Source organism: Bos indicus x Bos taurus, chromosome 10 (genome assembly GCF_003369695.1).
Source record: "Bos indicus x Bos taurus breed Angus x Brahman F1 hybrid chromosome 10, Bos_hybrid_MaternalHap_v2.0, whole genome shotgun sequence".
NCBI classification, from domain to species: Eukaryota; Metazoa; Chordata; class Mammalia; order Artiodactyla; family Bovidae; genus Bos; species Bos indicus x Bos taurus.
In genome coordinates this window covers 80,722,085-80,742,600 of record NC_040085.1, presented here as the reverse complement: position 1 = coordinate 80,742,600, position 20,516 = coordinate 80,722,085, and the positions used below count along the sequence as shown (strand labels likewise).

Here is a 20,516-nt window from a genome sequence, read left to right as displayed (position 1 = left end):
AGGGGATTCAGCATCAATTCTATTCCTGTTTGCTTTTTCACAGATGTAAACACTGAGAAACAGAATAGCTAACACTTATATACAGTGTTTACTATGAGGCAGGCATGTGACGTTCTAAGCACTTCAGATCTTGATATCTAAAATCCTCACTATAGTCCTACAAAGTGTGTGTTATTAGTATCTTCTTTTTACAAATGAGGAAGCTGAAGCTCAGAAAGCTCACCTGCCCAAGATCAGTCAGCAGAGCTGAGATCGGGGCCCAGGTACCCTGGCTACAGAGCTCCTGCTTCTAGCTACCAAGCAGGATTGCCTCTCGAGGCTGACATTAACCTAATTGACTGGAAGAAGTTTAATACAGCAATGATCCTCAATTCTTTGAACTATTTACTAATTATAAGTCAAAAGCCAAAAGACGACCTATCATTAAAATTTATATTTAATGATTTATCAGCTGACAACTTGATCATGTCCTTTTTTAACTCTGTTAAAAAGCAAAGAAATGGAAATCACTAACAGGCTAAAAGATTCATTATACTATTATCTGGAGTAAACATCAATTTTTTTCATTCCATGTTTGGAACCCTGGAAAGATTTACATCTCTGCATAATATACATATTAAGAATCTAGGTGGGCTATTCTTTTATAAAGGGGAAAAACAGTAAATGAAAAAGGAGGTGAGAGGTGAGACTCTAGCCACATTGAGGGGCTCACATGCAGCTCGATTTGAGGAAAGAGAATCTATGGGATTTGCAATCCAGAGTAGTGTATTTTAAAACCATCCATCCTACAGAGCCCTCACAAAGTCTTCAACTACATCCAAGAAGGTGAACACCTCAGTTTGATTTATACACAGCTGCCCTATATCACAGACTTCCTTTTTTTTAAAAGATGTTAATTAGCTCTGCTGGCTACATGCCTCGATGTCAGGTACCTTTAAATGGAGCAAAGTAGCTGCAAGAGCATTACCTGGGAAAGTGATTAACCTTTTGTGCTTCAGAGAGGGTACGAAGTAAGAAGGGCTTCAGGTGGGATCCTGTCCACATTAGGTTATAGTCAGTGCTGCTCGGATGAACCTAAGGCAGATAAAAAGACAAGATAAGAACCACCAGAGACAGCCCCTGGAAGAAAAATGGAAGAAAAAGCCATAGAGATTATTCACCCACAGAGCACTCATGGGGGTGGGCCCATTAGGATCTGAGCCTAGTAAGACAAAAAAGCTGAGTGTAACAACATGGGCATAAGCAAGTTTAAAGAACTGTGAGAGTTGGGCAAGTACTACCTACAAAGAGTAGAATTAACTCTTTTATAGAAGTCCATGATACCTCTTAATATTATTACATATCAAAGTAAGAGATGAGGACTCCCTTATCAGACTGTCCTTGCAGATGCTGAGTATAAAGTGATATCAGATCTAAAACCTTATACCAACTCAGAATTCATTCATTCACTAGAATTCATTTGTTCATTCATTCAACAATTATGTATCCTCTGCCTCTGATGTAGCAGGTACCACTTTAAACCCTGTAGATAAAAGATCAACAAAGACAGGATATAAACTGGTATCAGAACTTCCTCAAAATGTCTACTTCACATCTCAATGTAAGATAAGAAGTGAACAACTAGACTTTTATCAATTGTCTCCAAATATCTACAATGAAAGTCTGTCCAGCATTTTTACCTGTCCCTATTGATACCAACATCCCCATTTTCCCAATTTTCTTTTAAAGGATCTGCCAATCGCCCACCCCTCCTTTCCCCCAAGGAGTGGACCCTTGACTCAAGCTAGTCCAATCATTCCATCTCCAGAATACAGCTCTTGAGTGGAGAAAGGCATAAGGACAATGAATAGAGTCAATTAATTCCACAGCAGCAAAGGTGGTCCTGAAGACTTCTGTTGCCAGATCCCTAGGGCTATTGCAGTCTCCCTTTCAAAGGCCTGCTTTTTCAGCTGTTCCTCTGATTCTGCTAGCCACTTTATGCACATCTTTACTACAAATTCCTTTTCCTTTTTGGTTTAAGTTAGGCAGAGTCTGTTTCTGTTGCTTATAATCAAAGAGCTCTAACTGAGTATTAGACAATTCCTTATGGACATCTCTGCCTCTAGCCCATGCCTAAAAACATAGCAAGGAAAAAAATTTAAAAAAAAAAAAAAAAAAACAAACCCACACAATCTTGTGGAAATGTTTTCCATGTATTTCATGGTAAAGCCACTCAGAAAGTCAATGCAAATTCTGCATCATCTCTAAGTAGGGGTCCCATGTACTTTCTAGAGCTAGCCTTGTTAGATCATAGTCAGTTAGGTAGCTGGGACTTTCAGCTTTTGAGCAAATCAGGTAAGGTAATGAAAATGAGCTTACTTCATGAAATCCATGGGCTGTCAGAATGCTGCGTACCAGGCGACTGTCTGTTCGTACAATCTTGTAAGACAAGTGATAACGTTCTAAAGAAAAACAGAATCAAGTTCAATAACAGGAAAGTTAACTGTGGAGAAAGGAATAAAAGAGATAAACAGTAATATGGTGGCTGCCGTATCGTAATTACACAAAATAACATTATACTGCTATCCTTATGCTACTAATAAGTGGATTATTTTGGAACAAGGGGATCTTAACCAGAGAACCTGAGGTCCATGGGGCTTCACAAAACATGGGGTGGAGGTGGGGGGAGAAATGACATCCTTGTTTTCAGTAATTTCTAGTTGCAATTTAACAGTACCTTCAATCAGGAATGTAAGCAGCAAAGCGGAATGGTACTAGCAGTGCCTGTGACCCTGCCGCCCAGAGACAGCAAGTACTCTAAGATTCTTCTACAGTTGTTCAGTTATCTTAGAAAACCCCTTATTCTCAGGAGTTCCTTGGTGGCCTAGTGGTTAGGACTCTAGGTTTTTCACTGCGGTGGCCTGGGATCAGTCCCTGGTTGGAGAACTGAGATACTTGCAAGCGGCAAGGCACAGCCCCCCAAAAAAATCACTTATTCTCACAGTATTTAAAAATTAATAGAGTTAACAGACCCACAACTAAGTCATGTTATTTAGCACACTAATAAAAAGCATACATATCACAAACTTGGTTTTGAAAAATATTCTGAGACTGTATTTCAATACAATTTATTTTCTTTGTAGTCTTGTGTATCTTTAAAATATACCTAAAAAACATTAGTCTGAGAAGAGACCCACAGGCTTCCCCATACTGCCAACACCACTCACTACACCAAAAAAGGCTAGGAAGCCCTGTTCTAGATAGCCCCATGTGCAACAATTCTGATCACCAGCATATCTTAGACCAGAGACATGATAAACTGGTGATGTGCGGATCGAAACCAATCTGCAGACCTGGCTTCTTTGTTCTCATTGTGCTTTAAAAAAAAAAATTGAGGGGGGCTTCCCTGGTGGCTCAGGGATAAAGGATCTGCCTGCCAATGCAGAAGACCCAGGTTCCATCCCTGATCCAGGAAGGTCCCACATGCCACCACAGAGCCACTAAGCCGGTGTGTCACAACTATGAAGCCTGTACTCTACAGCCTGGGAGCCTCAACCACTGAGCCTCTTGTGCCGCAGCTACTGAAACCCTCATGGCCCAGAGCTCATGCTCAGCAACAAGAGAATTCACCCCAATGAGACGCCTGCACACTGCCATTAGAGAGTAGCCTCCACTCACCCCAGCTAGAGGAAAACCTGTGCAGCAAGGAAGACTCAGCACAGCCAAAAAAAAAAAAAAATTTTAATGTGTTAAAATAGATAAATAAAATCGAGGGACTTCCCTGGTGATCCAGTGGGTAAGACTCCACACCACCAATGCACACCAATGCAGGAGGCCCGGGTTTGATCCCTAGTCAGGGAGCTATAATAGATACCGCATGCCACACAAAGACTGAAGATTCCGTGTGCCACAACTAAGACCCCGTGCAGCCAAATAAATGAATTAAAAATATTTTTTAAAAATTAAAAAAAAATTAAATTATTTTCTAATCTTTTGCAATTAGAGGAATTCATATAAAAATATAGATTTCTGGACTTCTCTTGAAAACCCTGGTGACCCTGGGCTCTCCCTTTGGCAAGGCAACAGTCAAGCAGAGACGTGCACATGCTTCTGTCAGTACAGACCCTCACTGTCCAGGGTTCAGCACCTTCACCACTTGGCCTGCCTTAGCCATTTCCTGCCAGGCACCAGAGAGCACTCTGCGCTTGTGACTCCTGGCTAAGAAGAATGTCTGTAATCATGTGAGGCTTCTATATACCCCGAAAGACTAACATTTTCCCTGGCCCATTATATTCAATCTCTTTCTACACATCACTATAAATTGTTAGCTAAGAGAGATGGGAATACCAGACCACCTGACCTGCCTCTTGAGAAACATGTACGCAGGTCAGGAAGCAACAGTTAGAACTGGACATGGAACAACAGACTGGTTCCAAATAGGAAAAGGAGTACGTCAAGGCTGTATATTGTCACCCTGCTTATTTAATTTATACGCAGACTACATCATGAGAAATGCTGGTCTGGAAGAAGCACAAGCTGGAATCAAGATTGCTGGGAGAAATATCAATAACCTCAGATATGCAGATGACACCACCCTTATGGCAGAAAGTGAAGAGGAACTAAAGAGCCTCTTGATGAAAGTGAAAGAGGAGAGTGAAAAAGTTGGCTTAAAGCTCAACATTCAGAAAACGAAGATCATGGCATCTGGTTCCATCACTTCATGGCAAATAGATGGGGAAACAGTGGAAACAGTGTCAGACTTTATTTTTCTGGGCTCCAAAATCACTGCAGATGGTGACTGCAGCCATGAAATTAAAAGACGCTTACTCCTTGGAAGGAAAGTTATGACCAACCTAGATAGCATATTCAAAAGCAGAGACATTACTTTGCCAACAAAGGTCCATCTAGTCAAGGCTATGGTTTTTCCAGTGGTCATGTATGGATGTGAGAGTTGGACTGTGAAGAAGGCTGAGTGCCGAAGAACTGATGCTTTTGAACTGTGGTGTTGGAGAAGACTCTTGAGAGTCCCTTGGACTTCAAGGAGATCCAACCAGTCCATCCCAAAGGAGATCAGTCCTGGGATTTCTTTGGAAGGTCTGATGCTAAACCTGAAACTCCAATACTTTGGCCACCTCATGCAAAGAGTTGACTCATTGGAAAAGACTCTGATGTTGGGAGGGATTGGGGGCAGGAGGAGAAGGGGATGACAGAGGATGAGATGGCTGGATGGCATCCCCAACTTGATGGACAAGAGTTTGCGTGAAGTCCGGGAGTTGGTGATGGACAGGGAGGCCTGGCATGCTGCAGTTCATGGGGTCGCAAAGAGTCGGACACGACTGAGCAACTGAACTGAACTGAAGAATTTGGCAGAATGAATTTTTTTTAAAGGACTGCACACTGAACAATTTCTGAGTGAGTATAATACAGAAACATATGAACAGGCTCTGGAACAAAATTCAGCCTCAAGAGTCAAAGATAAGCATTTCTTTTTATAACTTTATGTGAAAACATTCATAAATCCCTGCTGCCACTTGCCCAGCCCTAGCAGGAACACCGTGCCAAGCAGACACAGGAGGACTGGAACCATAAGGCCAGACACTCCATACTTCTCATTCCCACAGCAAACTTGTAAAGCCCAGGTACGGAGTTTTCCTAATGGTCAATCACTGTTATATTGTCTTTACAATATTGTTATAAGAAAAGCAGTGGGAAGTATAATATAAGAAACAGCACAGTACAATGCTCAAGAGCGTGTGTTCTAAAGTTTCCTAGAGCTTATCTCTATAAAAACGATCAATACAAAGAGGAATTAGCTGAACTGTTTCACTCTAGCAATAAGTAATATTCAACTATGGATAAACGATCCAACTAATTTTGTAAATGCACAATTCATATATTAAGAAATGGATTTCTATTTTTTCTACTTTTATGTTTATTACTTATTGAAGTTTTAATTTACTCATACTGTTTTTCTCAATTTTCTATATTCATTAAGATTGTGACATAGCTTAATCCAGGGTACATATTCAGTTTCTGGAGATACAATGATCACAATAAATTTAAAAGGTTTTTTGGAGTTTGTGTCCTGGTTTCAAGTTGGGGAAGGAAAGCACGAGGTAAGCATGGAATACACTGCTATGCCAAGAAAGAGGGCGGTCACAGGGCTGAGAACACGCCACAGTCCTGAAGGGGCTCCCCAAAGCCAAATTTGAGGCAATTGGAATGTAAGAATGAATGCTGACAGAAATAGATTTTTAACTCACTTATAAAAAAGAAAACCACCCATGAATCCACACTGATCAGAAGGTGAGAAAGCTATACTAGCTGTCTAGGGCGGAAATCCAATACAAGCGTCATCAAGGCATGGGCAGGGCTGCGTTCCTTTCTACTGGCTCCAGGTAGGATCCGTTTCCTTTCCTCTTCCAGCTTCTGGAGACTGCCCCCATTCCCTAGCTGGTTGTCCCTTTCTTCTGTCTTCAAGGCCACCAATGGCAGGCCTAGTCCTTCTCACACTGCATCAGGGTGACGCTTCTTCCGTCTCCTTAGTGACTGTCCTCTTTCTGATAAAGCAGTATATTCCACGCCTATCTTGTAATTACATCGGGCCCACTTAAAGAATCTCCTTATCTTAAGGGTTAGCTGATTAGCAACTTTAATTCCATCTATGACCTCAATTCCCCTTTGCTAAGTCAGGTAACATTTTCACAGGTTCTGGGGATTAAGAAGTAGACATCTTTGGAAGATTATTATTCTGTCTACATATAAGGGAAAGCTCTTCTTTACAGAAAAGCCAGCTAATAAATGTAGCAGGACAAACTGAAATATAAAATCACTATTTTACAAAAACTGTGATAGTAAGTGATTCAGACAAAAATCAATGAACACCAATGAGTGAGAGGCTAGTGGAGAATAGGTTATTCAGACATCTCAATACATCACTACAGAGAATGCTTATAACAAGAGGCAAGAGCACCTTTAGAATGAAGCAATCTGGTAAACACTATCTAACCAAACAATTTAACTTGTCATCACTAATCATGCAATAAAATGATGCTATATGCTTCCTAATGTGATACACTGAGTGCCACATGACTTCACTAAGTGATAGTCCTGAAAATTTTTTTTCAACTTTTTTAACCTGAATCTAAATATGTGAAATCAATCTGACAAGCCCAAACTTAAGGACATCCACAAAGCAACTAGTCTGGAATCTTTACAAATGTCCATGCTATGAAAGACAAAAAAAAAAAAAATCCACTAAATGGATGTAGATAATAAAGGAGACTCAAGAAATACAACAACGATATGCAACCTCTGATTGGATACTCAATTGGGAGGCGGGGGCGGGGGGGGGGGGGCAAGATAAAGGACAAAATTGGAACAATAAGAAAATCTGGGCGGAGACTATATATTAGATAAGAGAGTTTCAGCAATGGCAGATTTCCTGAGGGTTATCAATGTACTCTGGTTATAGAGAGGATCCCTTGTTCTGAGGATAAACATGTTGAATAAGGTATTTAGGCGTGATGTACTTGAACTAATTCTCAAATGGTTCAGAGACAGAAAGAGAGAGAGAAGCAAACATGACAAAATGCTAATAATAATGTTAATAATTATGAAACTAGGGAAACAGTATACATGAATTCACTGTACTATTCTCATAACGTGGGAGGTTTTATTTTTTTAAATAAAATGTTCAGAAAAATGAAAGAAAACCAGGTCTTTTTCATTATAGTAACTGATCACTGACATGCCCAGTTTTACATGTAAAAAGCCCAAGCCTCAGAATCTGCCTGCAATGCAAAAGACCCTGGTTCGATTCCTGGGTCAGGAAGATCCCCTGGAGAAGGGTTAGGCTACCCACTCCAGTATTCTTGGGCTTCTCCAGTGGTTCAGATGGTAAAGAATCTCCTGCAATGTGGGAGACTCGGGTTCGATCCCTGGGTTGGGAAAATGGGAAGATCTCCTGGAGAAGGGAAAGGCTACCCACTCCAGTATTCTGGCCTGGAAAATCCCCATGGACAGAGGAGCCTGGCAGGCTACAGTCCATTGGGTCGCAAGAGCTGGACACGACTGAGTGACTAAGCACACATCAACTGCTGGGGACCAGGACTGCACCTGATTCTCGCCTGCTCTACAGTGCCTGCCCCAGGCCACAGGGAAGATGATCAGTAAGGTGTTTGGAAAAACAGTATCTCTGGAGTCAAACTGCCAAGGTTCAACTTCTGGCTCTGCTACTTCCTGCCTGTCATCTTAAATAAGTTATGTGATTTCACTATGCTCAATTTCCTCACCTATAAAATGAGGTTGATAACAAAGGAACTTATCTCCCAGGGTAGCTAAAAGCATTGAATCAGTTAATACATGTTGAGCTTTTAGAATAAGAAAGCTTGCTGATAAGGGAATTTCCTGACAGTCCAGTGGCTAGAACTTGAGGCTTTCACTCTGTGTTCAATCCCTGGATGGGAAACTAAGATCCCACAAACCACAAGGTGTAGCCAAAAAAAGAAAAAGAAAAAAGTTTGCTGATACATAGGAAAAAATTTTGTATAGTGGAAAAAAGAAAAACCACACTGCAAAATAGCTACAAATATATATACTGATACACAGAATACATAGTAAATTATACACTTGGGCTTCTTCTGAAATATCTGGGGCTTCCTTGGTGGCCCAATAGTTAAGAGTCTGCCTTGCAATGCAGGGGACATCAGTTTGATCCCTGGTCCAGGAAGATCCCACAGGCCACAGAACAACTAAACCCATGAATCACAACTACTGAAGCCCATCCCCTAGGGCCCGTGCTCTGCAACAAGAAGCCACAATGAGAAGCCCGCACACCGCAACTAGAGAGCAGCCCCCACTCACCGCAACTAGAGAAAGCCCAAGCAGCAATGGGAGAAGGCAATGGCAACCCACTCCAGTACTCTTGCCTGGAAAATCCCATGGACTGAGGAGCCTAGTAGGCTGCAGTCCATGGGGTCGCTAAGAGTCGGACACAACTGAGCAACTTCACTTTCACTTTTCACTTTCATGCTTTGGAGAAGGAAATGGCAACCCAGTCCAGTGTTCTCACCTGGAGAATCCCAAGGACGGGGGAGCCTGGTGGGCTGCTGTCTATGGGGTCACACAGAGTTGGACACGACTGAAGTGACTTAGCAGCAGCAGCAAGCAGCAATGAACACCCAGTGCAGCCAAAAATAAATAAATAAAAGAGCAATACCTGATAAGCCTGGGCTCCCTCTCCCCAGACAGAATCCAGTGGAGAACTGCAACTCTAAACTGAATCTACCAACTGCTCAAGTCACAACGACCTCAGCCATGTTTTCTTCCATATAAAAACAAGAGGCAGGGCGAGCAAACTGCCAAATGTCCAACACCTAAGACTCTAACACACATCGCATCAATTCTACTATGAGACTGTAGAACTGTCTCGTCAACCACTCACATGCATCCCAAAAGACAATCTGAAGGACTAGGACAACCGGCAAGTCCCAGAACGAACTGCAGCACAGCAGAGACAAACAAGGAGCCTATAATCTAACTGCCGGCTCAGAAGCACCTAGTGACGTGCCCTAAGGAGTCTGTGGAACTAGAAGGAAGATAAAACTAACATTTTTTAAAATTACTTTAGAATTCAAGAATAACCCTTTCAATGGCAACACAGTGTGTTTTTGCCTCCCTGTCAGAAGACTAGGTCCTTACCTGGACTACTGACTCTGGCAGTCACTAGCCACATGTAACTTGAGCACCACAAGGGTGACTAGTATGACACAGGAATTGAATTTTTCATCTTATTTAACTTTAATTAATTTTTAATTTTAAAACTCATACTCAATTTGGTCTCAGTACAAGTTGGAAAACTTATTTGGAACAACTTGAGCATAGGAATTTACTATAATTTCAAACTATAACATTTATGAAATCTAAACACAGACCAAATGCTTCCAGTGAGAACTCTGTACCACATGGCGAGGTACTAAAAGTGCAAAATACACCCTGGATGTGAAATATCGTCACAATTTTCTTATACTGAGCAAATGTGAAAATGATATTTCAGATTAAATAAAATACATTATTAAAGTTAATTCCACCTGTTTCTGCCTTTTTTTTTTTTTTTTTAATAAAGCTACTGAAGAATTACACCACATTTCTGTTGGACAGTGCTAGTCTACACAAATGCAAACTGATGAAAATGACACATTCAGGGACAGAACACAAAATGCTTCATTCCAGGAAAAGATTACTTTAAAGGGAAAATATCTGTTGCCTCTAAAATGCAATTCCACTTAAATATTCAAAGCATGTAATTTTGGGAAAAACATGGATATGGTGAGTAAAAACATATTCCTGGAATATTTCACAAATAAAGCATATGAAATCTTATTGTATGAAAAATATTAACAGTGAATTCAATAAAACATTTAATAACAGGAAAAAAAAGGTTGGAATCTCACACTCTAAGATCAACAGGAGATAACTAATGCCCCAGATACACTTCTCAAGGGGATTTAACCCAGGATTACTATTTGAGCAGATCTATGTCAGCTATATTTTAAGACAGAGGGAAAAAAAAAAAACACCAACAGACCAAGAGTGTTTAGCAACCCAGAAATCTCAGGAAGCAACTAATAAAACTCATTCAAATTGGTCTTTTCATAAAGGAAGGTGAAGAAAATTATTAAACCTCAAGGAATTAGGAATATATAGAAAATTCAAAATCAATGTTTGACAAAACAAGTTTAGTGGCTTTTTTTAAAACATAGGAAAAAAATCTAAAAACTTATAGGTTCTAGAAAATTGCGACTGCTTGAATAATGGCATGATTACATCAATGGATGCTAATGTCCAATAAATGTTAGGTATTCTAGAAAAGAAGGGTCTGCCTATTGCTACAGAATACATGGATTCATTTGTGTGACAAGCAAACCAAAAAGAAACATGTTTGAGGGAAGGATTATTTACTTCTGCTGTTTTTAACCTACCTTTGATGCTTTGACTCTAACCATATTTAGAGGGAGATTCTCAACAAACGTTAGTAAATCTTCAGTGACTTCAACTTCTGTGAACATGAATGAATCACGTGCCTTCAAGTAGTAACCTAGCAACTCGCTGAAGGGATTAGAATGCCAGGACCCTTGGGGAGGGAGGAAAATTCAAATCCCAGAAGCAGGTGCTAATCCTCCTCTGAACTCTGGCTTACTGTGGGGCAAGGACAGACGTTAGAGTCACTCACAGTAGAGTAGATCTTGTTCAACAAATAGAGTAAGCAGCACAGATTCTGAGTGCCTACTATGCGCTAAACATAACGTGATCGCATTCTCACAATGCCTGCAAGGTAGCTATTATCTCCATTTCACTAATAATGAAATGGATTGAGAGACTGTAAGTGATTGCACAAGATTCACAACTAGTAAATGCCAAAGCTGGGATCTGAAGTATTGACTCAGAACCCATGTAAAGATGCTTTCCACTATATCACACAACAAAAGTTCAGATGTGTGGGATGTGACCTTTGCAGACAGCTACAGGCTAAGACCAGGATTCAGAGCACTGCTTAAAATCAAAGATGAGTGAAGGTAAATGAAATAAAGACTATGGTTTTTCTAGTAGTCATGTATGGATGTGAGAGTTCAACCATAAAGAAGGTTGAGTGCCAAAGAACTGATGCTTTCTAATTGTGCTGCTGGAGTAGACTCTTTTGAGAGTCCCTCGGACTACAAGGAGATCAAACCAGTCGATCATAAAGGAAGGACTGATATTCAATGGAAGGACTCATGCTGAAGCTGAAGCTCCAATACTTTGGCTGCCTGATACAAAAAGCTGATTGACTGGAAAAGACCCTGAAGTTGGGAAAGATTGAATGCAAAAGGAGAAGGGGGTGGCAGAGGATAAGATGGTTAAATAGCATCACTGACTCAATGATTCATTGAACATGAATCTGAGCAAACTCCAGGAGACAGTGAAGGACAGGGAGCCTGGCGTGTTATAGTCCATGGGGTAGCAAAGAGTCAGATATGACTTAGCGACTAAGCAACAAACAATAATAGAAAAACAATAGCAAAAATAAGCAAAATAAAAAGCTAACTCTTTAAAATGATTCTCCAAGTGGACAAACTTTTAGTTAGAATGACGTAAAAGAAAAGATTCAAATCACTAAAATCAGAAATGAAGGGTGGATATTACTACTGTATAACAGAAACAAAAAGGATTACAAAAGAACACTAAAACAACTATATGCAAACAAAATTACATAAACTAAATAAAATGTGCAAAAAGCCCAGAGAAACACACAGATTACCAAAACAGACTCAATAAGAAACAGAACAGACAAGTAGAGGTTGAACCAGTGATCAAAAACCTGTCAACAAAGAAAAGCCCAGGACTAAATGCTTCACTGGTGAATTCTATCAGACATTTAAAGAACTGTGGTGGTGATTTAGTCACTAAGTAGTGTCCAACTCTTTCAACCCCACGGACTGTAGACTGCCAGGCTCCTTTGTCCATGGGATTCTCCAGGCAAGAATAATGGAGTGGGTTGCCATTTCCTTCTCCAGGGGATCTTCCTGACCCAGGAATTGAACCCAGGTCTCCTTCATTGCAGGTAGATTATTTACCAACTGGAACTCTTTACCAATGAGGGATGACCATTTAAAGCCAATCTTTTTCAAACTCTTTCAAAGAGGAAGGAGCCCATTCTGTGAGCCCAGCATTACCCTGATACCAAAGCTAGATAAAGGCATTAAGAGAAAACCAGAAAACAATATTCCTTATGAATATAGATGCAAACATCCTCAATAAAATACTAGCAAACCAAATCCAGCAGCATATTAAAAGGACTATATACTATGCCCAAGTGAGATTTAGCTTAGGAATGCAAGGCTGGTTCGGTATACAAAAGTCAATCAACATAACATATCACATTCATAAAATGAAGGAAAAAAGACATAGAATCATCTTGATTGATGTAGAAAAGGCATTTGACAAAATCCAATAGTGTTGTATGAAGACAACACTCAACTAAGGAATAGAAGGGAACTTCTTCAACATGATAGAGGGCATTTATGAAACCCTGGAGCTAACATCAAACTGAATGGTAAAAGACTGAAAGCTTTCCCTGTAAGATTAGGAATAAGACAAAGATGCCCATTTTCATGACTTCTATTCAACACTGTACTGGAAGTTCTAGCCAGGTAAGGAAGGAAGGGAAGGAGGGAGGGACTGATAAATCTCCATTTACTGATCACATGATCTTACATAGAAATAATCCTAAAGAATACACACACACACAGTATCAGAGCTAATAAATGAGTTCAGCATAAGATCAGTATACAAAAATTCATAGTATTTTATACACTGACAATGAACAACTCAAAAATGAAATTAAGAAAACAATTCCATTCATAAGAGCATCAGAAGGAATAAAATACTGAGGAATAATGTTTACCAAGGAGCTATAAGACGTGCACACTAAAAACTGTAAAACATTGCTAAAGAAACTAAAGAAGACCTAAATAAATAGGAAGACATCCCATGCTCATGGACTAGAAGACTTAAACGTAAGATGGCAACACTTCCAACAGCAATTTACAGATTCAATGTACTCCCTACCAAAATCTAAACAGCCTTTCTTGCAGAAATGAAAAAGCTGGTCCCAAAATCATGGAATTGCAATGGACCCTGAGTAGCAAAAAAAAACACAAAACTTAAAAAAGAAGAACAAACTTAGAGGACTCACATTTCCCAGTTTCAAAACTTAGCTCAAAGATACAGTCAGAAAAATAACATGGCACTGGTATAAGGATAAACATACAGAATGACAGAATATTAAGAGTCCAGAAATAAACCCATACGTTCAATAGTCAATTGATTTTCAACAATAGTCCCAAGATTATTCAACAAGGAAAGAACAGTCTCTTCAACTACCCATGTGGGGGATTATCCACACGTAAAAGAATGAAGGTTGGACCCTTATCTCACAGTATGCAAAAAAGTTAACTCAAAATGCATCAAAAGACTGCTTAGCTCTAAATGTAAGAGCTTAAACTATAAAACTCTTAGAAGAAAACATAGGGATCATGACTTTGGGTTAGGCGATGATTTCTTAGATACGACACCAAAAGTATAAGCAATCAAAGAAAAAGTAGATAAACTGAACATCATCAAAATGAAAAACTTTTGCCACGAAAGAAAACTATCAAGAGCATGAAAAGACAAACTACAGAACAGGAAAAAATATTTGGAAATCATTTTTCTGATAAGGTTCTAGTATCCGGAATGTGTAAACTCTTACAACTAAACAACAAAAAGACAAGCAACCCAATTAGAAAATAGGCAAAAACCTTGATAGACATTTCTCCAAAGAACACATGTAAATGGCCAAAGGGGACATGAGAAGATGCTCAATGACAGTAATAGGGAAATGCAAATCATAACCACAATAAGATACCATTTCACACCATTGCTGGTGGGAATGTAAAATTGTAAAGTCACTGTGAAAAATCCTTTGGCAGTTCTTTAATAAGTTAATCACAGAATTACCATCCAACCCAGCAATTCCATTCCTAGGTATATACCCAAGAGAACTGAAAACAAACAAAAGATTGTACATGAATGTTCACAGTAGCACTAAAGAGTCAAAAGATGGAAACATTTATCCGTCAACTGATGAACGGATAAACAAAATGTGGTGTATCTGTACAACGGAATATTATTTGGGCTTCACTTGTGGCTCAGCTGGTAAAGAATCCACTTGCAATGCAGAAGACCGGGGTTTGATCCCTGGGTTGGGAAGATCCCCTGGAGAAGGGAAAGGTTACCCATGCTAGTATTCTGGTCTGGAGAATTCCATGGACCGTACAGTCCACAGGGTTGCAAAGAGTTGGACACAACTGAGCGACTTTTACTTTCATATTTATCCATCAACTGATGAATGGATAAACAAAATCTGGCATGTCTGTACAATGGAATATCATTCAGCCACAAAAAGAATGAAGTACTGATATATGCTACAACATGGATGAACCCTGAAAATATTATGCTAAGTGTAAGACGCCATACACAAGAGGCTACATGTTGTGTGGGACCATTTATAAGAAATATCCAGACTAGGTAACAGCATGGAGGCAGAAAAACCAGTGGTTTCCAGGAGCTGGGATGAGGGGGTTGCGGAATGACTGTTCAGTGGATACTGAGTTTACTTTTAGATGAAAATGTTCTAGAATTAGTAAATGATGATGGCGGCACAATACTACGAATGTACCAAATGCCGCTGAGTTGTCCACTGAAACGATGAAAACAATAATTTTATTATGTGTATTTTACCATAATTGAAGAAAACAATTATCACTAAACTTTGTGTGATAATCATTTCACGATACATGTAAGTTAAACCACCATGCCACACACCTTAAACTTTCTACAGTGCTGTATGTCAATGATCTCTAAAGAAAAAAAAACATAAATAAACACTTGTACACATAACTCTAAAAACAAAAAACAAGGAAAAAAATTTAATATGCAGAAAACAATTTAAGGAATCATAAATAATCCTTTCAAGTATAAAACATCATGAGAGTCTTCTCCTGACCAAGGCCCTTTCCCTAAATGTGGTTATCACTTTCTCCAAGGCGAGGTTATCAGGGCCATGACCAGCCCTGCCCTCTCTGGGGAAAATCATACCTACCTCCAATTACTCGAATATTGTTGTCCTTTGTCAGAATAGCCTCAGCATGGAATACCAAAACTGGAATTCTCCTGCAGCCTCCAGTCCACATGATGCATGGATGATCTCTACAACCGTAACAGAAGGCTTTATTAATTCACAGCTCAAAATCTGAATTGACAATTGAAGCAGATCACCGGGGTTGGCTGCTTAGCAACTTTCCCCTTCTTCTGGAACAAGCATTCCAAAAGCGCTACGGGAAACCAGTTCTCTCCCATTCTCAATCACGTGGTCTGTTCCAGATGAACTCCATCCCTGGGGCAGGGACAGGCCTTGACTGACGTCAGCCAATCAGGGTTTTCCACACCCTAGTTATAGGTACTGGTTCAGGGATGAGGACATGAAGCAGCTGGAGACAGTGTGTTAGGAGACAGTATGGCCCTCTAGGAGAGCGATGCTTTCTTCCCCTTCTGCAGCAGCTGTAGAGAGATGGCCTCCTCCCCTTGATGGTGTCAGAGAATGAGGTCTGGAAGTGCAGTTGTCACTGTGAGCAAAGGAGAAAGTCAGGGGGAGCCCGGCTGAATGAGAGAGATGAGACCCTGCGTGGCAAACGTGCAGGTACAGAATCAAGTCCTTCCTAAATATGAGTTAACACACTCCGTTTATTATTTAGGACAATTTATGTCTTAGTCCCCAGGACAGACAAGAATCCTAACTAAAAACTAAAATAATCACAATAACTGACATACCCCTTTTACACCGTATAGTCCCTTTTTAAGCCAATTTGAGGACCCATCCTAACAGTCTGAGCTAGGAAACCTAAAGAAATACAAGTATTCCAATTAAGACTATATGTTTGAAAGCAAGCCTATACTAAATGGAACAATATTTTCTTCCAGAAGAGGACCTCTAACTTTCTCTTACCTTCCAGAATCTCTGTTAAATCAATCTCAAATGTGTATTTATTCACAGATTAGAAAAATCTTCAACTGCCTTAGTGCAGGGAGGCAGGAAAGGAAAGAAATGGCCTGGATCCCTCTTATGTGTCAAGAATTACACTAAGAGCTATCAAATTATCTCATGTAATCCTCTTGCCAGTACTTAGAATCGAAGAAAAGGTGTCTCCGAGAGGTTATGTAATTTCCTCAGAGTCATACAGCTGGTTGTGCAAGGGAACAGGCATCTGACCCAAGTGTCTGTGTTCTTTCCACTCTTCTATCTCCATAATCCCATTTCAGTGATATTTTGCATAAACATTTTAAACTGAACCCCTGAGGAATTGAAATTAATCAGTATCTTGTATGGAATAAGATCCATTTATTATTATTATTATCATTAATCCAAAGATTCAGGCTGCTCTCAAAAACTCACATGACCACACCCCTTAAAAAAGCCATACCACAAACCTCAGGGCCAAGTTAGACACTCCCAACACAGGTTGAAACAGATCCACGCTTTGAATGTATAGGCTGCCAGTCTACCATTCTCAGAAGTGAGGCAGCTTTACACTTAGGATGAGTTGCCAAGAGATTTAGTGAAGAAAGCAGAGACTGCTACACCTAGTTCATTCCCTGTTTTCTAGAAATGGAAAGTGCATGTTTAATGTTGCTGCAATTTGACTTGGGTGACAGTGACCATTTGAGAGAAATGGTGTTTACAGGGTGCAAGAAGGATTTGTGTGTGTATCTATGTGTGTGATTTGCTTTCTTTTCCATCTTAATCAACATCCCTGGTGGCTCAGATGGTAAAGAGTCTGCATGCAATGTGGGAGACCTGGGTTTGATCCCTGGGTTGGGAAGATCCCCTGGAGGAGGAAATGGCAACCCACCCCAATATTCTTGTCTGGAGAATCCCACGGACAGAGGAATTTGGTGTACTACAGTCCACAGGGTCACTAAGAGTAAGACACGACTCAGCGACTAAGCACAGTACCATCTTAAACACCTGTAAAAGGGACCAGATAATTCCTATGATCCCTTTCAATGTTTTTTTTTTTTTCTCCCGCTACACATCTAAGTCAGAGGATAGAGGTAAAAATAAGCAGGTTGAGCTATCAAGCTTTAGATAGAAACTTTGGAAATGGACTAAAGTTCCTTGTCAATCCACCTCTAACTGCAAACTGGCACCAATCTGCCTTAGCACCTACAAATGATGCATTACTGATAAAAGGTAAAAATGTTTGACAAGAGTCAGGAACACAATAAGCACACACAGCTAACAAGAGCCAAGGCCTGAATCATACTGTCTGTAGAAAGTCACATCCCTGACAGAGAATCTTTTCATTTACAACCTCTGAAAAGAGAAAACAGGTAGCAGATGAATTGTTAATTCAGTAAGGTCAAACTAAAAATACTTAAGGCAGGCACTGCATTGTCACTAAAAGCACGTTCCCACCAGTTGGCGCTAAAGGGAAAAGATTCAAAGTGATTAGGAAACTGAAAATTGGGACTTTAAATATTCATTTACACCAGAAACCAGGACATATTAAGAAATTACACTTTTACAGACATGAAAGAACAAAAAACTTGGATTAGTAACCAAAGTAGACTAGTTTTATGGCTTACTTTATTGAAAGCCTAAGAACATTTTGGTTTTTAAACAGTTATTTCATGAGGAATAGATATTATTCACTCTTGGGATCCAGCCTACATAACTCAAAGCCTCTAAGCCTCATTCATCCCAATGTCTGTGCTGGAAATGCCTTCCCCACTTTCTCTGTTCACCTAATCCCACTCTCTATAGCCCAGCTCATCTCACCACCTCCCTGGAGCCTTCCCCAGCTCCTGCAGCCCACAGAGATGTATTTCTCTGAACTGTAGCACTCGCTGTATAATCATTTGTTGAAAATGAAAGCTGCTCAGTCATGTCTGAATCTTTGCGACCTCAAGGACTATACAGTCTATGGAATTCTCCAGGCCAGAATATTGGAGTGTGTAGCCTTTCCCTTCTCCATGGGATCTTCCCAATCCAGGAATCAAATCCAGATTTCCCGCATTGCAGGCAGATTCTTTACCAACTGAGCTATGAGGGAAGCCCATCATTTGTTGAAGATCTTTTTAACTGATGTAAAGCCAGCTTTTACAATCAGAATTAGATATTTTTTAAGGACTAAAGAACCTATATACCAAATGAACATTTCCACATTTATATGTATAAATTTATAATTTGGGATCCCCAAGGAAAATATAGAAAAAGAGCCCCTTTACATTTACTATTGCAAAGAATGTCGTCCAAAACAAGGATGCCTGGACAGTTTCTAGCTCTAATGTCCAGGATTGCAAAGTATGAATACTTTAATACAGCCTGGGGATCTGAGCAGATCTAGCAGATGTCCATGGAGAGACATCTTGGGATCAAGTCAACATCCTAGATGATTTAAGACCTTTGAACTTGCAAAACTTTAGAAATGTAAGCATGTTCCTCCAAGTGTGAACAAGATTGACTTTAAGATTCCTAAAGTATAAAACAAGTGTTTCATAGACATGAGCTGATGGAACATTAATAATCAAAACTCAACAGTAGGAGTTTAAAAGTAAGAGGAGCAAATGTCCATCAATTTGAACTGGGGTGAGGTGGGGTGGGATTACACCTGTATTTTCACTAACTTCTACTAGAAATTTAGCATTTCTCAATTGTGAATATAGGCAACAAACCACAGTACTACTAGCATTACCTGCCCCTTCGACTCCATCTGAAATGATAGCTTTTTTGTACCATATGACATTTGTTGCAGACATCTCAAAATAACATTGACATTTATCACTACTTTCAAGTTATGGCAGTTACTAAAACTGCCACTAGATCCCCTGTGATTACAGTCTTCTCATCTGGTATAATGAAGATGGACCACATCTGGCAAGCTTCTACCCTCAAGCAATCATTCAGTTACCAAATGGTGAAGGCTCCCAGTGGTGGTCTAGGTATCTATGATATCCCTTTGTATCCTCCACTTACAAGTGTTAATCAGACACAACCCAAGGACAGGGAGCTTATGCAAACTAAAAACAGTCCTCATGTCGCTGTCTTTAGAAAGCAAAATTTAGGTTTTACCTTCTAAATGAATGATCTTGCTAAATACATTAACAAACATGCCATATATTCATTCATTAAGTTAGTCATTCGGGCAGCAAGTATTTATTGAGCACCTACTAGAATAAAATTAGTCTGAGTCATCTAAAATAAACTGAAATCATGTTGAGCATCTAAAGCTCTCAATATTCTGACTGTGTTTGACTTACCTAAATAGCAATTTTATACAATCCAATCTGATACTTGTTGGGCCCAACCTATAAGCCCACTAATAAAAAGGACAGTCATGAAGTAAAAGTTAAAAGAAGATCTTGAATCAGAAAGACGGATGCCTGCAGAAGAAGTTAAAAATGTGGAGAAACAGCTAAGAGGCAGCACACAGAAAAAGTCACAAGATGGCAAAGTGCCCAGAGGAAATTATCCATTTAATTATCCTGAATGAGAATGACCCAAATACATTAATAATAACAAATCTCTTATTATTTTCTATGACCTAACAGTGATGAAAAGCCTTTCCCCAAAGCTTTACTAATGCTTCAATAATTTTTTTCTAATTAAATAATATAACCTTCTGCTGGATTATAAGAAATATACTTTAAAATCAATATTAAATCCAGCAGGAATAATGCTTTATCACTTGTATGGCACTTTATAATTTAAAGGTACTTTGATTTTCCAACAAAGGTCCGTTTAGTCAAGGCTATGGTTTTTCCAGTGGTCAGGTATGGCTGTGAGAGTTGGACTGTGAAGAAAGCTGAGCGCCGAAGAATTGATGCTTTTGAACTGTGTTGGAGAAGACTCTTGAGAGTCCCTTGGACTGCAAGGAGATCCAACCAGTGCATTCTAA

At 39.7% G+C, this 20,516-nt stretch overlaps 1 protein-coding gene across 15 annotated transcripts in view; it reads right to left on the bottom strand.

The window, feature by feature from the left end:
* The window catches only part of TTLL5 (tubulin tyrosine ligase like 5), a 317,823-nt gene that overhangs the window by 293,955 nt on the left and 3,352 nt on the right, over positions 1-20,516 (bottom strand). For all 15 annotated transcript variants that reach the window (XM_027552476.1, XM_027552486.1, XM_027552477.1 and 12 more), the window contains exons 3-5: positions 15,662-15,768; positions 2,359-2,441; positions 968-1,074 (exon numbers count right to left, since the gene is read on the bottom strand). In XM_027552476.1, coding sequence (XP_027408277.1) covers positions 968-1,074; positions 2,359-2,441; positions 15,662-15,768 — 297 coding nt within the window. The remainder of the gene's footprint in view (positions 1-967; positions 1,075-2,358; positions 2,442-15,661; positions 15,769-20,516) is intronic.